This window comes from Jaculus jaculus, chromosome 6 (genome assembly GCF_020740685.1).
Source record: "Jaculus jaculus isolate mJacJac1 chromosome 6, mJacJac1.mat.Y.cur, whole genome shotgun sequence".
Lineage (NCBI taxonomy): Eukaryota > Metazoa > Chordata > Mammalia > Rodentia > Dipodidae > Jaculus > Jaculus jaculus.
The window spans coordinates 136,068,406-136,095,572 of NC_059107.1; the positions used below are offsets into that span (position 1 = coordinate 136,068,406).

General features: G+C 41.0%; 1 protein-coding gene and 1 non-coding gene across 2 annotated transcripts in view; one reads left to right on the forward strand and one right to left on the reverse strand.

The window, feature by feature from the left end:
- Eea1 (early endosome antigen 1) overlaps nucleotides 1–26,606 on the reverse strand; it is a 127,254-nt gene extending 100,648 nt beyond the window's left edge. Inside the window, exon 1 of the mRNA XM_045151905.1 lies at nucleotides 26,487–26,606. Within this exon, the coding sequence (XP_045007840.1) occupies nucleotides 26,487–26,510 (24 nt within the window). The 5' untranslated portion in view covers nucleotides 26,511–26,606. The remainder of the gene's footprint in view (nucleotides 1–26,486) is intronic.
- On the forward strand, nucleotides 2,663–2,797 carry LOC123461918. The gene has a single exon (XR_006637963.1). It is a non-coding gene; the product is annotated as a small nucleolar RNA SNORA70 (small nucleolar RNA).
- Nucleotides 26,607–27,167: the final 561 nt, after the last annotated feature.

Here is a 27,167-nt window from a genome sequence, read left to right on the forward strand (position 1 = left end):
CCTATAATTTCTCTTATGCAGTCCTTTTATATGGACTGTAATGTTGTCCAGGAGACCTACTTTGGCTGGTAGTAGAACAGCAAATGAGACACAAGAAAGGCTTTGGCGCATCATGGGCTAGGATGGTTTTCAATGACAGCATGAGTGAGACTTTGAATTCATCTCCACTACCACAAGGGGAAAAAGGTACTTATTATTTTCACGGTGAGATTTGGATTTCTTGTGAGAACTTCTGCCACCAATACATCCTGACTAGCCCTGGACACATGTGGCCCAACAGATATAACCAGCAATATAAATGAAGTCACCAGAGACCATCCATCCCAGCTGGCTGTTAGATGACTGCATCTGTATGAGTAATTCCAGGACATACCCATAAATAACCACTTAGCTAAATCCACCTCAAATTAATGATCCACAGAATCAAAAGCAAATGAGTGGCTTTTGTTTAAGCCAAAGCATGAGAGTAGTTTATTAAACAGCAAAAGATACAAGCAATGTTTCCATATCTTCTCCACAGAAAGGGAGGAAGACTTTTAGAGGATGGAAGCCCCTCACAGAGTGAGGTATTCATTGAAATTTCCAGTAGGGAAATAATAAATGTTCCAAACTTAATTGGCTCATAACTTTCATGTATTAAAAAGGATTAATGAATTACTCCAAGACTGAACATAATTACATTTTCCATCTTTTAAAAAATTTTCCAGTTAAACAAAAAGCTACGAAGCTAAATGACAACAGTCCATTTTGTTTTGTGGGTATTAAATTTAAACTGAAGATGATTTCATTATTTGACGAAGATGTTAGAAAATGAGCACTCTTGGCTATAGTCATACCACTGTGAACAAGCCCAAGCTCATCTGACCTCAGAAACTGGATGGGAGAAAATCACAATAGTGTAACTAAGTACAAAAAAGCACATGTTCTGAATCCTGTTACCCAATGACAAGTTCACATATTACATACATGCTTTTTATAATACTGTTTACAATAGGAAAACTGGGAATGAATGAATAATTTTTTCAATAAGGGACTCAAATAAGTTTTGATAAGCCATACAATAGAATATGACATTACCAAAATAAAACAGTACAACTAGTTCTCAAAGTGTTGTTATTGAAAGAGGTGCAAACAAGGAAGAATGAAAACCTCATATAAAAGAAGAGGCTCCTGTACTCCTAATCCTAACTCCTAGCTTTTAGTGTGAAACGTCACACAAATTTCTCTTAAGTCCTTTTGTTCTTACTCTAAATTGCCACCCTTGAAAACTAATACTTGTCATTCTAATCAGCTTTATAATTTGATGACACCCTTAAACTCGTTTCATAATTCATATTTGCTGATTGCTTTTTACATGATGCTCCCCATCAATTCTCTCTTAGTGAAAACTAAAATTATCCTAATCAATATCAAGTCCTTAAGTAGAAGGCTTATTTATTCTGACTTTGCCCATTATATGATGTGTGATCTAGAAAGCTTAGCAGTGCCATTATTCCACAAATGCTTTTCAGCTCATAAAACTGTATATACCATTAAGCTTCTTTACTACATTTAGCTCTAACCATAATATCTTTTTTAACTTTTTACTGACAACTTCCATACATATAGACAATCATGATCATAGTACCTCCCATCAGTCTCCCTTTTCCCTCTCATGAATCCCCGCCCCAACTGAATCCCTTCTTTCTAACAAGTCTCTCTTCCATTTTGATGTCATTATTTTTTTTTCCAATTGTCTTGTGTAGGTAGCATCAGCCACTGTGAGGTCATGAATACCATGGCCACTTTATGTGTAGAAAATAGTATTGTAAGCACTCTTCCTTTGGCTCTTACATTTTTTCTGCCATCTCTTTCACAATTGGCCCTGAGACTTGGAGGGTGTGATAGCAATAGATGTCTCACTTAGTACTGAACACTCCACTGTCATTTTTCAGCACTCTGGTGAGCTTTGAGTCACCCCAGACAACCCTAATATCTTGACAATTTCTAGTTTTTGACATGTGAGTAGCTCTACCTAACCTAGAGTCACCTACAACTTGAATATCAATAAAATTAATAATGCTGAGTTGAATGCAGTCCCTAATCAAGTTCTTGGTCAAAGTAGTTTCTAAGAAGCTGTCTGCACTACTGTTGCATCTCATTCCCCTCCTTCCCAAGATTTCTCAAGTCCCAACACAGGATATCCTCCTGTTTACTAAGTCCTTCCTTTCTAACCTACAAACATACAATACTACACTGGAGAAGTAATGCCAGACACACAAACCTATCTAATTGCAACTGGCTCTCTTTCCATCAGGGCAGGGTCTACCTAAACCTCAGTATAAAGATTCAGAATACAGACATTAGAGTCCCACCAATCTTCATTCAACTTCCATTTTAGCCATTTAGAAACTCTGTAAACTGACAATGTCTCTAAGTCAGAAATTACCATTTTTAAAATGCTACTAATAATTTTAGCCTCTCCAAAGCATTGGAAAGACTAAATAATAAACGTAAAATGATATCTGGGCATGCGGTGTGCACCACCTGGCACTTCTGAGGTGAAGGAAAAAGGATGAGGAATTTGAGTCAGCCTCAAATACATAGCAAGCTTGAGGCCAGTTGAGCTATATAAGACCCTAGCCAAAAACAAAAAAAGGACTAAATAAAAAATAAAATGTCTATGTCAGCATCCAGCTGATTTACTGTGTTCAATGAGGGACCAGAGTACAATGGCTGCAAATAGCAGCTTCCTTGGTAGTGGATGCATGTAGTCTGTTGCTTGTACAGGCTACCCTATGGGGCCTTGGAGACTGTTTTATGGTGGATATCCATACTTCTAAACTCATGCTACCCCAAATGTAGGCTCCAGTCAGGTCTGCAAGGTGTGTTTTTTAAAATAATTTTAGTTATTTGCCAAAAGAGAGAGAGAGAGAGTATGGGCACACCAGAGCATCTTGCCACTGGAAATGAACTCCAGATGCAAATAACACTTTGTGTATCTGGCTTTATGGTACTGAGGAATCAAATCCAGGCCATTAGGTTTTGCAAGCAAGTGCCTTTAATAGCTGAGCCATTTCCCCAGTGATGCATGGTGCTTATGGTAAGCTCCAGAACACAGTAGTCAGGGTTCATATTGGCCCAGTCATTCATCATGTCCATCCACACCAAGCTGCAGAATAAAAGAGCATGTGATTAAGACACTGCATGGGGCCAAGTTCAAGTTTCCTGGCTGCCAGAGATCCACATCTCAAAGGGGGCTTCCCCAAGTTCAACGCAGATAAATTTAAAGACATGGTAGCTGAAAAGTGGCTCATATAAATCGTGCTTCCCTGGACAAGGCTTTGTACTCATGATGGCTCCCACTCTAAAGACCTTACCAACCACACTTACTAGTAAATCTCACAATAGGAAAAAAAAAAAAAAAAAAAACCTGAAAGGCATTCAGGAGTAATAAAGTTTAAGGATAGCTAAGGGAGGAGGATCACTCCTCCTATTCTTAAGATATTAAAATCATGTAGGGCCCAAGCATAGTGCTATACTCCCAGCCCTCAGGAGGCTGAAGCAGGAGAATCACAAGTCCCAGGTCAGACTGGACTTCCTAGTGAGACCCTATTTCAACAATACCAAAATGAATGAATCAATCAATTAGTGAATGCATGAATCACCTAAGGGCACAAGGAAAGGTGCTGACAATAAAATTTTCTGAATATGGCACGCACGGATGATCACAATCCCAATTAATGGTATTGAAACCCTATTACACAGCACTTTATTGTTATAAAAGATATGCAGAATATCAGTTTCAAAAAGAGCTAGGGGAATAGTTCAGTGGTGAGCATTTGCCTCAAATACAGGGTTCAATCCCCAGAACTTAAGAAAGAAAAGTAAAGAGAAGGGAGGAAGGAAAAAAGGAAGGGAAAAGGAGAGGGCAGGAAATGGAGAGGGTGAGGGAGGGAGAATATGAAATTCAATGAAGTACAGTACAAAATTTATAAAATCATGATTTATCCTAATTCCTATTTATCCTAATAGTATATGACTGTCATAATTCTGATTCCCAAGGAAACAGACTCAGACTGAAATCTGTGTGCAAAACTTCACTGGGACATGATCTCTAGGACAGCAACTGCCAATGGGCACAGGGGAAGCATTCTGGGCAAAGGAAAGGCTGAACAGTACTGAGCAATAACAGGACTGGAGGGGCAGCTGGAGCATAATCCCCACAGTGCTGAAGTTGGTTCCTTCACATCAGTACCTAATTAAGGCAAAAGGATGATTCTTTGTGCCCTTTACACCAACCAAGGCATGCAAGCTGCTTCCCGAAAGGGGACATAATTTTGGAGGAGGCAGCTTTCCTCTGTGATGACAATACTCACTCGGGGTGGGGGAAGGGGATGCAGTTGCAGTTGACTCCAGGCAGTAAGGGAAAGTGTCATCACATTCATATGTAGGTGTCACACTACAGCCATGAGCCTTCCCTGCACATGAGATATCATAAAGGGCTGCACAGTGTGGGGGCATCTCAGTGGAATGAATATCTTCTGGAGCCGACGATGTGGCAGGTCACTTACCAAGTTTTATCACTGAATCCTTGCTTCCTAATGATGCCTGCTTTTTCTTACATGCTAGAAAACACAGCAAAATACATCAGGATTTGTTATATAACATATCTAAAATACTGTGTTAGGGATTATAAATGATCTGTACAGTAAAAAATCTTGGTTCTGCCTTAGTTTTCAACTAAGACTTTTATCCTAAAAAAAAAAATTCAGTGATCAGCCAGGTGGTGTGCAGGACAGGTAAAGGAAAGGAAGATGAAAGAAGTTTCCTAAGATCACATGGTAGCAAAATGCAGTGGTTTCCCTTAACTGGTTACCTTAAAATCAAAAACTTAATAAAGTCAAAATAACATTAAGGCAAGATACTTATTCTAAACCTCAGAATATCAACTTCCCCTACACTACTTGCACTTTCAAAAAACATGTATATACACATAAGAAACTTGAGTTTTACCCTGAAAAACAGCCAGTTGATGATCTACTGAATGAAATATTTTGCATTATGCTAATAATAATAACAGCTCATATACAAAGTCTCTTAACAGTCACAGCGCTAAATAATTTATTTGTTCTAGATTATGCTCACAATGATCCTGAGTAAAGAAAAAGTATTGTTCCCACTTAGTCAAGAGATGGAAAATAGAAGGTCAAAGATACTAAGATAAGATCACAAGTATAATAATGAGCAGGCTGGGAATCTCTCTAACTTCTAAGCTTGTGCTTTTAACGCTAAATATCCACTACACTGCCAGGCATGGTGATTTGTGCCAGTAGTCCCAGCATTTAGGACATAAAGATAGGAGGATTAGGAGTTCAAAGTAATCTTTGGAAGCACAGAGTTTTTAGGTCAGCCTGGGTTACATGAGGCCTTATCCCAAACTCTGCCATGCCATATCATGCCCCATGTGACGTCTCAATTTTACTTTTCTGAACTTTTCAAATTTCTTTGATGTCATCATTTATTCTCATACTCAAAACTGTTGTTATTCAAAGTCATTTTAGCATCAGAGTGTGAAAACTACGAAAAGAAATGACCAGCTATGTGCTGAAACTGTCAATAGACAGATAAATTGTACAGTCTTGAGATAAAGTAGGAATACATGAGGGAATTGAACATAAAATTTACAACCCAGCCAAAGCAAAAAAAAAAAAAAAAAAACCTACAAGATAAGAAAGGAGTTGATTGAATTAATCAGCAACTGAACTCTACAGTTATTAGAAGTCTCCCAGTCACGTTGGGGTTGGGGGCAGTCCCGTACGGGGACACTGAGACCCGGACTCCTTGTCTCTCTGCTTCCCATCCATCATGAGGGAAGCTGCTTCCTCCACCATGTGCTCCTTGCCATTATGTGCTTCCTTACCACAGGTCTGAAAGCAAGTGGGGCTACAACCATGGAAGGAAATCTTTTAGGCCATGAGCTAAAGTAAATTTTCCTCCTTATAAATTGATTTTTCCAGGGTATTTGCTACATTTAACAGAAAGCTGACTGATAGGTGTGCTTTGTAGTACTTCAACTCCTAACAGGGGCAATCCTAGGCTATCATACACCACATCACACCCAACCTCAGCTGACCAGCCCAGACCCAGAGGAAGCAATTTTATCAGCTAACCAGGCGGCTATGAATAATATCATAAGAAAGCTGAGGAAGATATCTTACTATCTTCTCCTGGATTTGCCAATGGCATGCTGGACCAGCTGGCTATGCAGGAAAGGAAGAAAAGTCATGTGTCACCTAGCCAGCTTGCATAGGGAACTGAGTGGTGGTAAGAAGGATGAGCACAGAGAAGCTTATCCAAAGAGGAGAGCTGCTCTGTCCCTAAAGCCATCCTACATGCTGCTCTCTAGAGACTCACCTAGACAGTGATTCCCATCTTGCAATACTTTCACACTTAACAATAAATTCTCCTTTCAAATGAAACTAATGTGAAGAGGTTTGTACCATAAAATCTTCTATAATAAACATTTTTACAGCATGGTACAAGGATGACAGGTAACAATCATGCATTTAACACTTCACTACTCTCCTCCTCCTTTAGTCCATCATTGTTGGACTTAGAAGCCTGTGTTTCCTGTTATGTTTCCTTACTTGTCAGTCATTCGTTGTTTCTCATATGATCTAGTTACCCCAGTGGCATTTCTCAGTCCTTATTAGACTTCTCATACTCAATGTAACTAACACTTGTCTACACTTGTCTCCAAACCTGCATTTCCACCTGCCCACAGATCATCTCTATGGGGGTGTCTAGACTTCTAATTCACACTCATCTTCCTCCCCAAACCTGTTTCACTCCTTCTCTATCCTTACCCTTAATATATGCAATCATTCTCTCAGCTACTCAAATTACTTCCATATTAATAAGTATCATCAGTTCCAGCGCTTAATTTTCTTGAAAATTGTATTCTCTAGCCCCAAAGCACCTACCTGAATTCAAACTCTCCTAAACCTACAACCAGAAGTTCTAACTGGAGAGACAGAAGAATCTTATTCATATTTGTTTATTTATTTGCAAGTAGGGAGAGAGACAGGGAGACAGACAGACAATGGGCATGCCAGAGTATAGTACCTGTAAACAAACTCCAGATGCATGTGGCACTTTGTGCTTCCAGGTTTACATGGGTATTGGGGAATTGAACCAGGGTCATTAAGCTTTGCAGGAAGTACCTTAACTGCTGAGCCATCACCCAGCCTCAAGAATTTTTGAAGGGGGCAAAGTACCTCAGTATGAGAGCACTTGCCTACCATACATGAAATCCTGGGTTAGTCCCCGGCATTGCAAAGGAAAAAAAGGAAAGGTAAGAAAACGATTCTACTATACAACAGTTTTAGGCATGTAACTTTCTACCAGGTCTTTCCCTTAATGAAGTCATCCTCTCTACACAACAAACAAGTACTCACATATTTTATTAGACCACAAAGCATCAAGCACTATGTTGGGCCCTAGATGTACTAAGAAATAAAATAAAATCTTTACACCAACGCACTTCAGGGGAGAAGCCAAGTAAACAAACTATAAAAGCAATGTCATAATGCCAGGTATGATGACAAACAAAAGGATCTAAAAGTTCAAGGCCAGACTAACCTATGTAATGAGATTCCCTTATTTATACATATATACATAAACACACATAGCAGCATGATAAATGTCCTAAGGATATATAGTGGAATCACTATATGCAGTGTTTGTCAAATAGCTAGATAGTACAGTGAATGCTTTATAAATGTCATTTCATTAAGTCCTACAAAACACTATACAAGTGAAGGTATAAGCAGTCATTAGAAAGTTTGAACTTTTGTACCAGATTTTATCCTTGTGAGCAGAAAAACCCAAAAATTGTAATAATGGCCTGATTCTCTTAATTTCTATGACATGCTTTAGAAGAGACTGAGTAATCAAAATCTAAGAGGTTATGAATAAGTCACAGGAAACCTATAATGGCACATCTAGAAGACATAGATGACTAGAAAATTTTCAGTGTAGTGAGTTGTTGGCCAGGGAGGTCCCTAATGCCCCCCAAGTATTACAGACCATTGCCAAGGCTCTTGGTTTCCCATCAGGAATAGATGATAAGACCCTACTGCTGAAGACTCCACATGCTTGGGCTGCAAGGTCACTGGGAAATCTTGCTGGAGCTGAGCTGAAAACCTCCTCCCTGTAGACCAGCTGACAGAAAGCTGGAAAAAAGCTATGCTACATGTAGCTCCATGGGAAAGACAGAAGTCATGAGTAGAGATAAACACAGTGGACACTGCAAACCTTAAGTTTAGCCATCCAGGCCAAATGAGCCAACAGGTACAATAGTGGCATGTCTGTTATGGAGGAAAGCAACTGCTCTCTAATTGGACTAGAGGCGCACTCCACAGGACGGAATACATGCCTGATACTGAAAACCTATGACAGGAGAAGTCATGAGCCTTAGGGGTGTAAAACCTGCTCGTGTCTGCTTAATGCATACATTATGGTCATCAAACTGCCCAGTAAGCACTTTTCCTTAATGTTCATACCCATATATTAATGCTACTCTCACTTTTAGTTAGAGAAGCTTCTCTTTTTAGATGGCAGTGACTTCTGAGATGACTCAAAGGCACCATAATGCTAAGAAGTGACAGGAGTGCTCAACACTGAAACCTATCACACCTTCCAAGGCTCAGGGTCCACTGCAGAAGAGGTAGTAGGAAAAATGTAAGAGCCAAAGGAAGGGTAGGACTCCTTACAGTGTACTCTTCCACACACAAAATGGCCAGGATATCCATGAAATCATAGTTCCGGTCACTACCTACACAAAACTAGTCTAATAGGAGGAAAAGATAATGACATCAAAATAAAAGACAGCCGGGTATGGTGGTGCACCTTTAATCCCAGCACTCATGAGGTAGAGGTAGGAGGATCACTGTGAGTTCCAGGCCACCCTGAGACTACACAGTGAATTCCAGGTCAGCCTTGGCTAGATTAAGACCCTACCTCAAAAAAACAAAAATAATAATAAAAAATAAATAAGAGACTGATTGAAAGGGGGAGGAGATGTGATGGAGAGTGGAATTGTGAAGGGTAAAATAAGGGAGAAGGGAATTATCATTGTTTATTGTCTATAATTATGGAAGTTGTCAATAATAAAAAAAATTAAAAAGAAAAAGAAAGCAAGTAATTCCTAATGCCTTCTGAACTGAACAAATGGCAACTGCAAAAACAGGTAAGTTGTGAGAAATATGATTAGTGAGCAATGGTAAAGCCAATACACATATAGAGTACATGGCAAGGAGGCCAAAAGTGGTAAGAAAGGACCAGGGCATTAAGGGCCTACATTCCCAAGTTGTAAGTCTACATGCTCCTATCAGCACTGTTATGGTTCCTATACTAAGCATCCCCCAAAAAACTCACTGGTGAGCTCATAGCTGGATGGATTATTAGGAGTCAGGGCCACAATCGAGGAAACAGGCTGCTGGAAACATGCCTTTGACAGACACATCTTATCCCTGCCTCCTCCTCCTCCCTTCTCCCCATACCAGCCACCATGAGACCCCTTCTCTGCTACACTAAGCCATCTCCAACACAATGTTCCTCGCTTTACCACAGGCCTATGAGGAAGGGGCTGAGAACCACAGATGGAAGGAAGCCTTGGAACCGTGAGCCAAAACCAATCTTTCCTCTTTCATATTGATTTTCTCCAGTATTGTGTCATCATGACAAAAAGCTAACCAGGACATGGGATAGTTAATCACTAACAGTTTTGGACAGAAGAATGACCTGCTCATGATAAAGATTAGCTAAAACTTTTTGGAAATTGTACCTTATTACAAGGTTTGGTCATTTAATAACTTGCTATGGTTCCATATGACAATAGTATAAGATAAAAAAAAAAAAATACTTGGGGTCTGGAGAGATTGGTTAGTGGTTAAGGTGGTTGCCTGCAAAGCCAAAGGACCTTGGTCCAATTCCACGGGACACACATAAGCCAGATGTACTGCGCCTGGAGTTCGTTTGCAGTGGCTGGAGGCCCTGGCATGCCCATTCTCTCTCTCTTTCTCTCCCTCTCTCCCTCTTTTTTTTTTAGAACGTTTTTATAGTTTTATTTTTATTTATTTCAGAGAAAGAGGGAGAGAGAGAGAAAGAGTGAGGGCGCGCCAGGGCCTCCAGCCACTGCAAACAAATGCCAGATACATGTGCCCCCTTGTGCATCTGGCTTATGTGGGTTCTGGGGAATTGAACCGAGGTCCTTTGGCTTTGTAGGCAAGTGGCTTAACCGCTAAGCCATCTCTCCAGCCCCCCTCCCTCTTTCTCTCAAATCAATAAATAAAAATATTTAAGGCAGCTAGAGAGATGGCTTAGAAGTTAAAGCACTTGCCTGTGAAGCTTAAAGACCCAGGTTCAATTCCCTAGTACCTACGTTAGCCAGATGCACAAGGTAATGCATGTATCTGAAGTTAGGATGCAATGGCTAGAGTCCCTGGCATGATCACATGCTCACTCTATCTATCTATCTATTTATCTATCTATCTATTTATCTATCTATCTATCTATCTATCTCCCTTTCTCTCACACACACAAATAAATAAATAAAAATATTTAAAAATAATTTTTTTAAATCCTCGGACTGGGGTGATGGCTCACTGGTTAAAGGTGCTTGCTACCAAAGCCTATAGTCAGTCCCAGGTTTGACTCAAATGTCTACAGAAAAGGTTCCATGGCATCACAGTCCCAAGACTGCTACTAGGCTCATTTTGGGGAGGCAAATTTCAGTCTTCTGTTTCTGATTCTGTTTTTTGTTTATTTGTTCTTGTTTTGGAGACAGGTTCTCAGTATGTAACATAGGCTGTCCTCATATTTGTTATGTGGCCCAGGCTGACTTGAGACTACAGTTCCCCTGTCTCAGCCTTCTGAGTGCTGCTAACCCAGACTCTTAAGAAAGATACACATCTATTCACAAAGGCAATGTCCCTGTGACCTAAACTCCAAACAACACCACCTTAATTAAGAGTCAGATTCAAGGAGTTATGGTGGAGCAAATCATATCCAAACTACAGCACAGAAGAAAGCATTTCTTAAAGAAAGTTAGAATATGTAACAATGAATCATCAACATTAAGAGGGGCTAATATTTATACAAAGCTTCAAAAAAGTCAAGTACCTTACCAAACCCACTTAGTTGGGGGCTGGGGAGATAGCATGAGATCCTGAGTTCAATCCCCAAAACCAACATAAAAATGTGGGACATAGTAGAACATGATTTAATTCCTGCACTGGAGATGCAAAGATAGGAGGATCCCTGAGGCTTGCTGGCCTCCCAGTCTAATCTGATGTGTGAGCTCCAGGCCAGTGAGAGACCCTGTCACAAAAACAAAGGTACACTGTATTCCTGAAGAGACAGCCAGGGGTATCCTCTATTTGCCAGCACATACTGACTAATGCTCACCTCACACAAACACATCCAACACGTGTACCTACACATATGTGTATCATGAAAAATATCTTGTAATTAACTAATGGAGTGGGGATACCCACACAGGTACAGTGGCATCAGAGTTGGTATTATCCCTTCCTCAGCCTCCCAAGTACTAGGATTAAAGGTATATACCACCACACCCCACCTTTTGTTTGTCTGTTTGCTTAAAGTTCATTTTACAACCCCTGAATTATACTGTATATTTAGCTCAAATTTACAAGTGGGACTAGAGAGAGAAATTTCACTGTGTCCTACTTCTTTTTTTTAATATTTTACTTTTATTTATTTGACAGAGAAAGAAGGGTGAGAGAGAGAGACAGTAGGCACAACCAGGGCCTCCAGCCACTGCAAAGGAACTCCAGACGCGTGCGCCCCCTTGTGCATCTGGCTTACGTGGTTCCTGGGGAATCAAACCTGGGTCCTTTGGCTTTGTAGGCAAATGCCTTAACCGCTAAGTCGTTCCTCCAACCCTAAGTCCTACTTCTTATACCTTAATGTCTTCTTTATTCTTGACAAAAAGGCAGGGTAAGTGAGAGGGAGAGTAGGCAGAAAAGGAAGAAGAAAAAAGAAAAGGGGAATAGAGGAGGAGGAGGAGGAGGAGATAAGGCCAGTTTGTGCTACAGAGGAAGAACTTTTTTCATACACCAAAACACACACACACACAGACTGGCACGCAAACAAATAAATCCATTAGTGATCACTTTTTAAATTTTACTCCAGGGGCTAGGTGAGTGGTTAAAGCATTCTTCTTTACAAAGCCTGCTTGCTTGCAAATCCTGCCAGCCTGAGTTCAATCCCCCAGTACCCATGTAAAGTCAGATGCATAAAGTGGTGTATGCCTCTGGAACTCATTTGCAGTGGCAAGAAGCCCTAACCATACCTCTCTCCCCTTGCAAACAACTTTTATCGGGAGGCAGAGGTAGGAGGATCACCATGAGTTCAAGGCCACCCTGAGACTACAGAGTTAATTCCAGGTCAGCCTGGACCAGAGTGAGACCCTACCTCGAAAAACCAAAAATAATAATAATAATAATAATAATAATAATAATAATAAAATAAAATGTTTAAATAAAATTTTCAATCAATTAGTAATGTCATCAAACTTAAACATGCAACTAATCTGGACAGCCTCCCTTGGCACTTCAATTTAAATCAGGGACCCCTAAATATGTACTTTGGGGATCCTTCTTTTTCCTTCCTAGTACTCACCCAAGTATGTAATGGTATAGTTTGTGATTCTTTGAACAATTCCTCTCTCCTCAAGTGGGCAACAAGATCCGTATGGGTTCATGACTACTGCATCCATCACTGTGTCTACCACACACAGACCACACACAGTAGATACACAGGGAACAGATATATTCAAAGGTCTCTCCTACTCATCACCTCTTTTCTGATTACACTGAAATCATTCTAAGACAAATCATAAATACTAAGTGCCTAAAATGTTTAAAGTTCCTTCTTTCTAGGGCTAGAGAGATGGCCCAATAGTCAAAGGCACTTGTTTGCAAGGCCTCATGGTCTGGGTTTGATTCCTCATTACCCATGTGAAGCCAGATGCACAAAACAGCATATGCATCTAGAGTCATTTGAAGGCATGCCCTCCCTTCATCCCTCCTTCTCCCCTCTGCACATAAACAAACTACTTAAAAAAATAAAGTACTAAAGTACCTTCTTTCTAGCTTCTACCTTTCTCTACTTTTGGTATGTATATACCACTGGCAATTCAATATTCCTAAATCAACCCTTTCAATGTTCATTCAACAAATATTAACTTTCTACTATATACTAGGTATATTTTCTGCTTAATATGAATTTCCTCTGATTACAGAAAAGTTTGAGTTTTTAGCTAGAATGTGTGCTCAAACAAGAAGCTTTCACTTAGACCTTGCACTATAAAATAGCTCCCCACTAACAAAACCAAATATCCTCAGAGATACTAGTATCCTCAGGGATTCTAGTACTGGGAAAGGGTATGACAAAGGAGCTTGGAATAGTTTGTTATAACAGAAAGTAGACAAGTGATTAAAGAAAAAAATAATAATAATAGAGTTATGTCAATAAGGCACCGGGGCCACTCTGAGGCATCTGCAACTGCTCAAATCCAGGGTGATTTTAGCACCCAAATAATTAAATACATTGATGAAATATAAACTATGAAAAATGAAATTCTGAGTTCATATAAGAAAGACACAGAGGGCAGGAGTTATGGCTTAATGGGTAAGGTGCTTGCCTGGGAAGTCTAAGGACCCAGGTTCAATTTCCCAGTACCTATTTAAGTCAGATGCACAAGGTGGCACATGCATCTGGGGTTCATTTACAGTAGCTAGAGGCCCTAGTGTGCCCATTCTCTCAAATAAATAAATAAATAAAATATTTTTTAAATAGAGAGAGGGGGTGGGGTAGGAAAAAAGAGGAAAATGGAGAAAGGAGAAATGTAAGGACCCAATAGTAAATGTGGGAAACACATAAAAGTAGAAAAAAAAATCATTTTTATAGCCATCCATAATAGATGCTAAATCTAAGGGGAAATTTTTGTTAAGTAGGAGATTTACATAATTTTAAAGCATCTCCCCACAAACTACCTATTACCAATGGAAGATTGAAAAAAAAACTAATATTATATAGTGAAGCAACTAAGCAACACCTTGATCAAGTTATCAAAATTAGCATCACCTACCGGGCATGGTAGTCTATACCTTTAATCCTAGTATTCAAGAGGCAGAGATAGGAGGATCACCTTGGGTTCAAGGCCACCCTGTGACTACACTGTGAATTTCAGGTCATCCTGGGCTAGAGTACGACCCTATCTCCAAAAACAAAGCAAAAAAAAAAAAAAAAAATCATAGCCTGAGGATACAATATACCTTAAGTAGTATTCAAAATCTTAATGTACACACAAATAACTAAACACAACAGGAAAAAACACTGTAGTAAAAAATAACCAACCTGGGGCTGGAGAGATGTCTTAGCAGTTAAGGCACTTGCACATGAAGACTAAGGACCCAGATTCAATTCCCCAGTACCCATATACGCTAGATGCACAAGGTGGTGCATGTTTCTGAAATTTGCAGCAGCTGAAGGCCCTGGTATGCCCACTCTCTCCCTCCCCCTTCCCTCCTTCCCTCCTTCCCACCCTTCTTTCTCTCAAATAAACAAACTAAATTTTAAAAACTAATGAACCAGACCTGTCAGCCTACCCCAATCTGAGGATGATTAACCCAGCATTAAGTAGGCCACTATTCAGTTGCGTGCTCTCCCATACTATGCCCAGTCAGTCCTGCAGGCACAACTGCAGCCCATGCAAGCCTGGATTGGGGATCAGGCCTCTTTGACAATGACCTAACTCCTGACCTGCTGTCTGTTCTGCCCTGAATAGGGATGCTTAAGCTAGTCACAATCTCCAGGCCAGACCCACTTGGAGACTACACACACAAGGAGGAGCTTGCTCAGCTTCCAGTGTGCCCAAACCAGACCTGTGGATAGACCACCAGCCATGACTTCAAGGGATCAAGGCTTACCAAGCCACACAACAGAGGCTACACAGAGCTGCTGTGGCTGCATTCTCAGCAAAACAAAAGGACTATATTGAAGATGGGAAAAGCCCAATGCAAAATAACACAAGAAACCAAGGAAAGATACTCTCACCAAGAATGCCCAGTCCCACAGTGGAAGCCTCCAATGAAAACTACTTAGAGGAAACACCAGACAAAAAATTCCAAAATGCAATTATGATGAACATACTTAACAAACTTAATGAGGCAATGAACAAATGACTGAAAGAAATGGAAGAGAAACAACAAAGAGAACTCAACAGATGACTGAATAAATGGAAGAGAATAAAAAACACAATAGTCAGCTGAATGAAATAGATGATGATCAACAAACAAAAAAGGTAGAATGAACTCCAAGAGGACATGATCAAATACAGGAATGAATTTCAAGGGACAATAAGCGGTCAAACCAAAAAAAAATGAAATTGGAATTCAACAAAAAGAGGAAAGACAGTGGAGAAAATCCTAATGGAAAGGCTCTCAAAAAAGCCTCACAACAGAATGAAAATACTTAGTAGCAGAGGCCAGTAAGTTAAAAAGGAGATATAAAGGGAAGAGAAAGGAAGGGAGGAGGGTACGTAATAGGTTGATATTGTATTTATGTAAGTACAATGATTGTGATGGGGAGGTAATATGATGGAGAATGGAATTTCAATGGGGAAAGTCGGGGGGGAGGGAATTACCATGGGATATTTTTTTATAATCATGGAAAAATGCTAATAAAAATTTAAACACACACACACACAGAGAGAGAGAGAGAGAGAGAGAGAGAGAGAGGGAGAGAGATTGTAAAAAAAAGCCTCACAACAGAATAGATCATGTGGAGGACAGATTAATAGGCCTGGATGATAAGACAGAGAAGATAGATCAGGAGGCCAAAGTTAATGACAAGCTCAAAACAACATACAAACAGAACAGAAAGGAAATGTGGGACAGCTTAAAAAGACCAAACATTCGAACCATGGGAAAGAAGGGAAAGAACTACAGGTCAAAGATGTAGAAAATATTTTCAATAAACTTATAGAAGGAATTTTCCCTAATCTTACAAGACAAGTCTATCCATGTACAGGAGGCACACAGAACACCAAACAGATAAGGCCAGAGAAGAAATTCCCTACTTCACATTAAAGTTAAAACACTAGACACAGGAAAGAAGGAGAGAGTAATAAAAGTTGCAAGGGAAAACAACTCATCACTTACAAAGATAAGCCAATCAATATTAGATCTAATGAAAACTTAAAAGCCAGAAGGGCTTGGAACAGAGTATTTCCTATTTTGAAAGACCACAGCTGTCAACCCAAACTACTAAGCCCAACAAAATTATCCTTCATAATAGAAAGTGAAAGAAAAGCATTCCATGATAAAATCAAGCTTTAGGAATTTATGAGCGCTAAGCCAGCCCAACAGAGAATAGTGGATAGAATCCTTTGTACTGAAGAAGAGAATAAACATCTTCAAGTGGCTACAGGATAGAAAAAAAACAATAATCAAAACTAGAACAGAGGGCTGGAGAGATGGCTTAGCTGTTAAGCACTTGCCTGTGAAGCCTAAGGACCCTGGTTCGAGGCTCAATTCCCCAGGACCCACGTTAGCCAGATGAACAAGGAGGCACACGCATCTGGAGTTCGTTTGCAGTGGCTGGAGGCCCTGGTGTGCCCATTCTTTCTCTCTCTCTCTCTCTCTCTCTCTCTCTATCTCTCTATCTCTCTATCTCTCTATCTCTCTATCTCTCTATCTCTCTCCCTATCTCTATCTGCCTTTTTCTCTCTCTGTCTGTCACTCTCAAATAAATAAATAAACATAAAAAAAAAACTAGAACAGCTATGAAAGTAAATGAAAATCAATACAGCACCAAACTCCACATAGTCTTCAAACAGACAAAGCTAAATCATACCTCTCAATTAAAATTCTAAACGTCAGGGCTGGAGAGATGGCTTAGCAGTAAAGCACTTGCCTGTGAAGCCTAAGGACCCTGGTTCGAGGCTCGATTCCCCAGGACCCACATTAGCCAGATGCACAAGGGGGCGCATGCATCTGGAATTCATCTGCAGTGGCTGGAAGCTCTGGCATGCCCGCCCTCTCTCTCTCGCTCTCTCTCTCTCTCTCTCTCTCTCTCTCGCTCTCGCTCTCTCTCTCTCTCTCTCTCCCTCTCCCTCCCTCTTTCTCTGTCTGTCGCTTTCAAGTAAATAAATAAAAATAAACCAAAAAGTTAAAAAATAATAAAAATTTAAAAATTCTAAACATCAGTGGGCTCAACTCCCCAATCAACAGCTCCAGGTTAGCTGGATTTGGTGGTGCATGCCTTTAATCCCAGTACTCAAGAGGCAAAGGTAGGAGGAGCACTGATAGTTCAAGGCCAGTCTAGGACTACAGAGTGAGTTCCAGTCCAGGTCAGCCAGGCTAGAGTGACTCTACCTTGGGGAAAAAAAATAGATACAGATATATACTAGGCCAGAAAACTGGATCCATTATAATTTTTTGTTCAATAAAACCACCTTACCACCAATGATAGACACCACTTGGGGGAGGGGGGATGTGTCTCCGGTAAAGGTACTTGCTTATAAAGCCTGTTGGCCTAGGTTCAATTTCCCAGTACCCATTAAAGCCAGATGCACAAAGTGGAATATGTGTCTAGAGTACATTTACAGTGGCAGGAGACCTAGACATGCCCATACTCTCCTCCCTCTCTAACTCCTGCCAAATAAATAAATATTTAAAAAAGAAAAAAAGATAAACACTACCTTAGGGTAAAAGAATAAAAAAGATATTACAAGCAAATAGAAATAAGAAACAAGCAGGTAGCCTGACAACCAGATCCGGGGTGTTGGTAACAGATACCGTGATCAATCAAGTCCCTTAAAAGCAGAAATCCAGAAACTACAGAAGTCAACACTAAATCAGACTGCCAAGAACCCTGCCATGGCTCAGGGAACATTGTGGAAGAGGGGACAAAAAGATCCCAAGAGCCAGAGAGTGGGTAGGAATACCCTGAGGCATGGCTCCCCCAGCCCACCACCACACCCCCCACCTCCCACTACTCCAAAGGGACTGAGTGAGGGCTTCATGACCCCATAATGAATACCATAACCCAACTGTGGATGGCCCCCAGGAAAATGGGAGCAGGGGCAAGGGGGTAAAAGAGTATAACCTGTTCTATGTAAAATAAATATATAAAAAAAAGAGGGACTGAAAGATTGCTTAGTGGTTAAGGAGCTTGTTTGTAAAGCCTAAGGATCAATTTCTCCAGAACCCTGTAAGCCAGATGCACATAGTGGTGCATGCTTTTGGAGTTCATTTGCAGTTGCTGGAGGACCTGGTGCACCCATATTCATTCATTCATTCATTCATCCTCTCTCAATAAATAAATAAATTTTAAAAAAGAAACAAGAAACTAGTATCTGACAAAATAGACTTTAAACCAAAAGTAAAGGGATAAAGAATTCAACTTTGTACTCATCAAGGGAACACTTCAACAAAAGGATATTACAAGCATTAACATATACACAACAAAAACAGGTACACCAAATTTTATAAAGCAAAATCTACTAGACATTAAACCAATCCCAACACAATACCCCACTATCATCAATAGACAGATCATCTAAGCAAAAAATATAGAAAAAAATGCAGCTACACTACAGATTAAATGACTAAAAAAAGTCTATAGAACATTTCATCCAAACACTACAGAATACACATTCTTCTCTACAATATATAGTAGACATAAAGCAAGTCTCCATAAATTCAGGAAAACTGACAGAACTCCCAGTATGATATCTGACCATAATGCAAAAGAGCTAGAAATCAACAGAGATAAAACAGAAAATATACAAATTCCTAGAGATTGAACAACACACTATTGAACAATGAAGGAAATTTAAAAATCCTAGAAATAAATAAGAATGAAAATACAACATACCAGAGCTTATGTGTCACAACTGAAGGTGGTCTTAAGAGTGAAGTTTACAGCTCTAAATGACTACATTACAAAAACAGAAATATTTCAAATAAAAAACTAAATGGCCAAGCGTGGTGGTGCACGCCTTTAATCCCAGCACTCAGGAAGCAGATGTAGAATTGCCGTGAGTTCGAGGCCACCCTGAGACTACACAGTAAAGTCCAGGTCAGCCTGGGCTAGAGTGAAACCCTACCTCGAAAAACCAAAAAAAAAAAAAAAAAAAAAGAAAGAAAGAAACCTAAATGGTTGATTCATCTTAAGACTTTGGAAAGAACAATCCAAACCCAAAAGTACAAGGTGGAAATAAATGATCGATATCATGGCAGAAATCAAAATTTAAAATTGATGGAACAAAGAGCTATTTCTTCAAAATAAATAAATAAATAAACAAGATTGATGAACCCCTAGCCAAAATGACCAGAAGAAAAAAGAGAGGGAAGACTCTAATCAGCAAGATTAGAGATGAAAGCAGAGATGTTACAACAGAGACCAGTGAGGCTGTCTGGTTAGAACAGTTGGGTAGAGCATGGTGCTCATAACAGATACCAATAAAATAGGAGAATCACTGGTTTATATTTTGAAAACCTAAATTCCACAAAATTGGAAAATCTGGAAGAAATGGATAAATTCCTTGACTCATATGACCTATCAAGACTAAACCCAGAAGAAATAAATTACCTAAAGAGACCTGTAACATCTAACAAGATTGAAGGAGTAATTAAAAGACTTCAAACCAAAAAAGTCCAGAACCAGAGGGATTCACTGCTGAATTCTACCAAACTTTTATAGAACTAAAACCACTGATTCTCAAGTTATGTCACAAAACTGAAAAAGAAGGAATGGTCTCTGACGCCTATGAAGCCAGTATTATTACACACCTTTAATCCCAACACTAGGGAGGCAGAGGTAGGTGGATTATTGTGAGTTTGAGGCTAGCCAGAAACTACATAGTGAATTTTGGGTCAGCCTAGGCTAGAGCAAGACCCTACCTCCTCGAAAAAAACAAAACAAAAACACCAGAGAGAGACACAAGAAGAAAACTACAAACCAAAATCCTTTATGATTACATATAACTCACTGAGGAGGTCCTCAGCGGAACAGGGACAGGGGAGAACGGACATAGAAATATAACTCAGTGTGAATATGACCAATTTGTAATATGTTCATATAATAAAGTTCTCAACTAGAAAACTGAAAATAAATAAATAAATGGCAGGAAGACACCATGTATTTAGTATCTTTTTTATTGCTCTGGTTTCAGCCTGTCTTCAAAAGGTCATGTGTGAAACTTTAGCTTCAACAACACAGAACAGGAGATAGAGCCAATTAGGTCATGAAGGCAGATGACTGGACTAATGTCATTGCTGCAAGAGAATGGGTTTTTAAAAATCAAGTTTGGGGGCTGGAGAGATGGCTTAAGCAGTTACGCGCTTGCCTGTGAAGTCTAAGGACCCCAGTTCAAGGCTCAATTCCTCAGGACCTACATAAACCAGATGCACAAAGGGGCACATGTGTCTAGAGTTCGTTTGCAGTGGCTGGAGGCCCTGGAGCACTGGTTCTCTCTCTCTCTCTCTCTCTCTCTCTCTCTATCTCTATCTCTATCTCTATCTCTATCTCTATCTCTATCTCTCTATCTCTATCTGCCTCTTTCACTCTCTGTCTGTCACTCTCAAATAAATAGATAAAAATTTTAAAAAATTTAAATCAAGTTTGGTTCCCTTTCTTACTCCCTCACTCTCCTATTCTCTTCCCCTTCCATTTCTGCTATGGAATCTCCCAGAATGAAGGTCCTTGCCAGATGTAGGTACCACTGTCCTGGACTCTAGACTGTATGGATTTCTGCCAGAAACAAGTTTCTTTTCTTTATAAATTAATCAGTTTGGGATGTTTGGTTACAGCACCATAAAACAAATAACATAGAGGGAAAATGTATTTTTCAAAAATATCACAAATTACCAAAAAAAAATTAATAATAATAATGCTGTGGAAACATTCTAGGTTGAAAGAAGTCAAAGAAGGAGCTGAAGGTGTAACTCTGTTGGGAAAATCATTGCCTAGCATTCACAGAACTCTGGATTTGCTGCCCAGCACCACATGAAACCAGGCATGGTGGTGCACACCTGTAATCTCAGTACTGGAAAATGGAGGGTAGAGGAGCAAAAGTTCAAGGTAATCCTCAGTTACATAGCAAGTTTGAGGCAAGCCTGGGCTACATGAGTCCCTGTCTCAAAATATATAAGTAAACAGGTAATAAATGTGAAAGTAACATGTTAAATAAATATTAAAATATCAGCAAAATATAATACCCAACTCTAATTTCTTTACTAGAGCAGGGAAAATGCTACAAAGCTAATTATCAGATTAACTCCAAAACTAGAATTATGGATAATGAATTAAACCAACATAAAGTTATAAAGTTTATAATTAAACACAGTTATGTAAGAAAACATTTCTATCCGTCACTTAAGTATTCAGAGATGAAAGACTATGACTCTGGAAAAAAAAATTACATCCAAAGGGAGAAAAAGAGTAGGGACAAAGGAGAGATAAGCAAATGTTAAAGCAAATAGGGTAAAACAGTAACAATCATTGAATGTGGTAGTGTGGTTTGAATGAAAAATGCCCTTAGAGGTTCATATACTTGAACACTTGGCCTTCAGCTGGTCATCTGTTGAAGGTTATAGAACCTTTAGGAGGTGGAGCCTTGAAGGAGAAATTTGGTAGGGTGTGGGGCGGGGGGATCTTGGGGTTTTATAGCCTGGCCTCACTGCCTATTTACCCTCTACATTCTGCTTGCCAAAATAACACAGGATGCCCTGCTCCTGACATGCTTTCTGGGCCACAATGGCCTCTACTCTGTAAGCCAAAATTACCTCTTTCCTACCCTAAGTTGTTTCTGGTCAGATATCTGTCCACAGCCATGAGAAAGCAACTGATACACTCAGTAAAGAACATGAAAGTGCTCTTTGCATCAATCTTCTCTCAGCTTCTTAGAAGTTTGAAAGTAGTTCTGAATAGGGAGTTAAAAATTGTAGTGCATGGGTATTCAACTAGCCATTTTGTTCAATTCAGTGGCCCTAGCTATAAAGGCTGCTAAACAACTGAAATGTAGTTAGCACAAACTGACATGTGCCTTTAGTATACAGTGCATCCACAATGCAAAGACTTAGCACAAAAACAAAAAATCTTAATGATTTTCTACTATACATGTAGACATATTTCACATCTATCAGGGTAAAAGAATATTTTGGGGACTGAGGAGATGGTTCAGAGAGTAAAGTGCTTATTGAAGAAGCACAACAACCTAAGGTCACACCATCCCCGGAACCCCAGTAAGGGCAGACAGAGTAACACACTGTCTATAATCCCAGCACACACACGCCTATGAAGAAATGGGAGGCAGAGACAGGAGAATCCCCAGAAGCCCACAGGCCAGGTAGCCTGGCAAACATGGATGACAATGAACAAGAGTCCCTGCCTCAGACAAGGCAGGAGGAGCCTACCTGAGGTTGTCCTCTCAACCTCTATGCAAGAGTCTTGGTGCACGTATATACCTACACTCACACATGAACACACACTCATCATACATATATGCACACACTAAGACAGAAAATGAACATTTTTCAATCTCTTCCTTATTTGTTTAAATATGACTACAAACAATCTTAGTGTACATATATGACTCACGGTTGCACTGGGTAGACCTATGCTAGACAATCAAGCAACTCCACAGTATTAGGTTTAACACCACTTTACAAATTTCTCTCTCAATTTATTTCTGCTTTAACTGCACCTCTACTGTAAGTCACTTGGTTTGAAGCAACTTAGGGATAGACTCCGTCTATGTACTGGTGAATCCCCAATAACGAGCTAGTGGAGTAGCACCGTCACAGGAACTGCGCTGAAAGGCATTATTCTAAGGAAGAAGGGACAACAGGAAGGAATGATTCCACTTCCCATTTCCAAATCTTGGCTTGTAACTTCTTCCTGCCAAAAATTGTTCCTCCCTTAATCATGTGCAATCTTTAAAATCCCTTTTCAGGGGGCTGGAGGGATGGCTTAGCAGTTAAGGTGTTTGCCTGCAAAGCCAAAGGACCCAGGCTCGATTCCCCAGGACCCACATTAGCCAGATGTGCAAGGGGGCGCAAGCATCTGGAGTTCGTTTGCAATGGCTGAGACCCTGGCGTGCCCATTCTCACTTTCTCCCTCTGTCTTTGTCTCTAATAAATAAATAAAATCTTTTTAAAAAATTTTTTAAATCCCTTTTCAAGCCTACTACCTTGATTTAGCTAAATCATTCACATTATTTCTCTCAATTTCTACATCCTCATTTTGAAAACAAAAGAGATAGTCCATATGCCATTAAAAAGAATGGACATTCCATTTTCACAATTCTGAAATAAATAAATCCATTTTTTCTGTAACAATACTTTTTATTTTTACCAGTAAGATAAAATCTAATACACTAGTATTATATTCTGTTCCTTAAGGAAGAAATGACAGCTATGTCTACAGACTGTTCCAGGTACTAACTGCTAATTATCTTTCTAGCCATTGAGAACCTTAAATTCAAATTTTTCTTCAAAGTACTATTAAGCAAAATGTTCAATCAATACATATTGGAGCTCCCTTATTGCCACTGCTGTTTTCCCATACCTTCCCAAGCCTAAGTGACATCTTTCTCTGAGTAGACTAAAGAAAGATTAGGGAGAAAGGAAAAGGACAGGAACAAAACTTCTGCAAAGTACCCTGGGATCTTATGGGTAAGAGATTCAGAGAATCTGAATTACAACTAACTATACATGCACTGTCCCTTTAATCTTTCACGAATGCAATTTAAAGGACAATACTCAGAAAATTATAATAGTTAAAATGAAAAGTCATCTAAAAACATTTTTAAAATGAGATAATCTTGGAGCATGGCGACCATTTCAAACAAACCTCTAGAATGATTTTTTAAAATTCTAAATCAACAACTATAGGTTTAATCTTGTATCTTAAGTACCAGAGAAGGAAGGTTATGGGACGGCCTAAGTAAAAGAAGTAAGGTTATGAGGGTGGGATACATAAAACGATTGACATTTACATGATTTAAAGATTCAAGCAATACTTGGTAGTAAAAACCATCTGTAGCATTAATAAAATATAGATTCTGGGATTTGTACTCCAAATCACACACTTTCCTTAAGACTTTTATTAAAATGCCTCTATTAAATGCCTTTCATTAACACTGACCCATCTACCAGACAGAAGCTAAACTCCTTCAAAGGGACGCTGTGTCCTCTCATAATTAGTTTCTAGCAACCAGAGTAGCTTCATTTCCCATCCATCCCTGCCTACCATCTCACTTAAACCGAGCTGCTCCATCACTTGCTCCTTTAACAATCTGATGCTTTTGCAGTTGCTGTCCCTGCCCCTCCACACGCCTTTCCCTCTTGAACTATAAATTAAATGTCCTCCTTCCTGAAACCTGCCCTGACTGCCCCAATACCCTCTCCCTAAGTGGCTTCCAGAGCACACTTCATTCTTATTCTATTACTCAGCATTGTAACTATTTTGTAATGTCCACCTCCTCAAAAGACTGTGAGTTGGATGGGGAAGACCCATACTGTATTAAACCGTTTTCCAGTCTGATACTAAATTTCAGTATAAATAAAAAAATAAAGTGCACAAGACAGTGAACTGTGAGAAACAGTTCAAACTTTCTATTAGGTTAAATGAGTATATATTTATTTGTTATTGGTCCTCACCCAGGGACAATGTTGCCTCTGGAGGATATTGGCATTTAGAGATACATTTGTTTGTTACAGAGAGGGGAGGATATTTGAGCCATTTGACTAGTGTACTGAAAGGAAGCCAGGGATGATGCCATCTGTCCCATGTCAATGCCCATGACAGACCCCTGCAACCAAGAATTACCTGGTCATAAGCATCAAGAGTTCCTGGGCTGAGAAACCCCACTGTCAGATGATTCATTCAAATATGATGACTCAATAACCACAGTAAATTCCAATTTGGTAGTTTCAACCAAAACTTCTTGAACAGTTTATACACACACAAGGAGCTACAAATGCTTTTTATATAATCTCAGTGCTTAACAGCATGCAGGGTACTGAAAAGCATTGCATATTGCTTGAAAACTAATTTACAACTTCCAGAAGCAATCCTCAAACCAGAAAACATTTATAAACTTAAAAGCAAACAAACCACTTGTATAATAACTATGACAAAAACACAATCTGAGGCATGAGGTAATCAGTTCCTCCAGGTCTGATAAAAGTAAAACCTCTTAAGCGCTGCAATAAAATCATGCACAGATGGCTTTGCTGTTGGACTAAGGAACCGATTGAGGGAGTGAAGGGGAGGCCTTTGCTACGGCCAGATCACTGCTTAGCAAAACGCGAAAAACTGGCAAAACTGCTGCAAAAAAAATATATATTTCAAATGCAGGGAGTCAGAGACAGGAGTTAACCATTCTCTGATATATGATCAAGTTTCACATGACTTCAACATTTCATGAAAGCTATGAAGAAGCAACACTCCCTTTCCTACATACTGAATGACTCAACTCTCCTTGGCATGATCTTTGACTAAATACTATGAATTATTTCACTAGGTTTTTTTTTTTTTTTTTTTTTTTTTCCTTTTAACTAGTTACTCCCTGGGTAATCACCACTAAGGGACCTGAGACTTCATTTTCAATCATTTACACCTAACAGGGGGTTCAGGGCAAACTATCCAAAGCAAAATCTTGGTGACAGTAACTTATTAAGAAAGGAAAGTTTTATTTCAGTTATCAAGGAACTGGCATCTAAATACACCTACAGCTTTCCAGTGCTCTTATCTTTTGACCCTCGAGTTTTTCCACATCTCGAATAAGAGAGAGCACTGACAGAAACTGAAAGATGTATATATTCCCCTGAAGACACTGATTCTTGGTTAGCTAAAATAAGGTTCTGGGTCTTGGAAGGGGAAAATGCATGTTTTATTTCAAAAAAAAAAAAAGTTTCCAACAGTGAGTAATATCTTCCTTCCCAGCTGAGTTTGCCAGTAAGTGTCCGTCCCACGACTTGGGCCCACGCTAGGCCGGGTCTCCAGGAGCCTCCGGTGTCAGGGGCGTGTGGCAGGTGCGTGTCGCGCGGGGCTGGCGGGGTGGGAGGTCACGATGGGGCGGGGAGGGAGGGGGACGAGCTCCCACGGGCACGAACTCTCTCCGTGCCCACCGCCCGGTGCGCCGCGAAGCGCCACACCCTCCGGCTGGCGGTGACAGGCGAGCGCGCGGCGCGGGAGCGGACGCCGGGCTGCGGGGCCCCGGCCTGCCGCCCCACCCGGCCCACCACCACCCCTCCTTCGCCCCGGAGAAACTGGACCACGCAGGCCTCGGCGCCTGCCCGGGCCTAGCGGAGCCGGGGAGCCCGCGCCGCCCGCCTCGGCGCCCCGCGGCCCGGGACTCGCGCTCACGTGCTGCCGGAAGGACGGTTTTCCTCGCTTACCCTCTGCAAAATCCTCCTAAACATGGTTTCACCAGCAGCCGGCCGGGCGCCGCCGCGGGGACTTACTCACTCCTCGAGGGGCGCGAGGGGCTGCGGGGGGGGACGAAGCCGGGGAGAGGCGCTGGCGGCGGTCGCTCGGGCGAGCCCCCTCCCCCCACCCCCGACTTCCCCACAAGGCGGCCGGGCGCAGCGAGCGCGAGCCAGCCGCGAGGCAGCCTGCGAGCGTCCGCACGCCCGCCCGCCCGCACGCCGCCGCCGCCGCCGCCGCCGCCGGGCCACCCCCGTAACTGACAGCTGGGCGGGCCCGCCCGAGGCCGCCGAGCGGGGAGCGAGGCTAACTTCGCCCCGCCCCCTCCCTACGGCCAGTCCATCCGCGGAGAGGGGCGTGGCTGGCCCTAGCCCGCGACCAATCAGAAGCGGCGGAGGTGTGGGCGGGCTGGCGTGACGGACAGGCGGGCGCAGGCTTCTTCCGGCGAGCCCGAAGGACGCCAGGACCGCGGAGCTCACGGCCCGGCGCCGTCACAGGGCCGCGCCCACGCAACCGTACGCGCCCGCGCTGGGATCTGGGTGCAGGGAGACCTCCCACCCCAGGGGTCCAGCCTGGGGAGAAGGCGGGGGTACCTGGCCGGGGCGGGAAGAGAGGGATCCTGCCAGCTGCGTTGGACCACGCTTCAGGCCGGG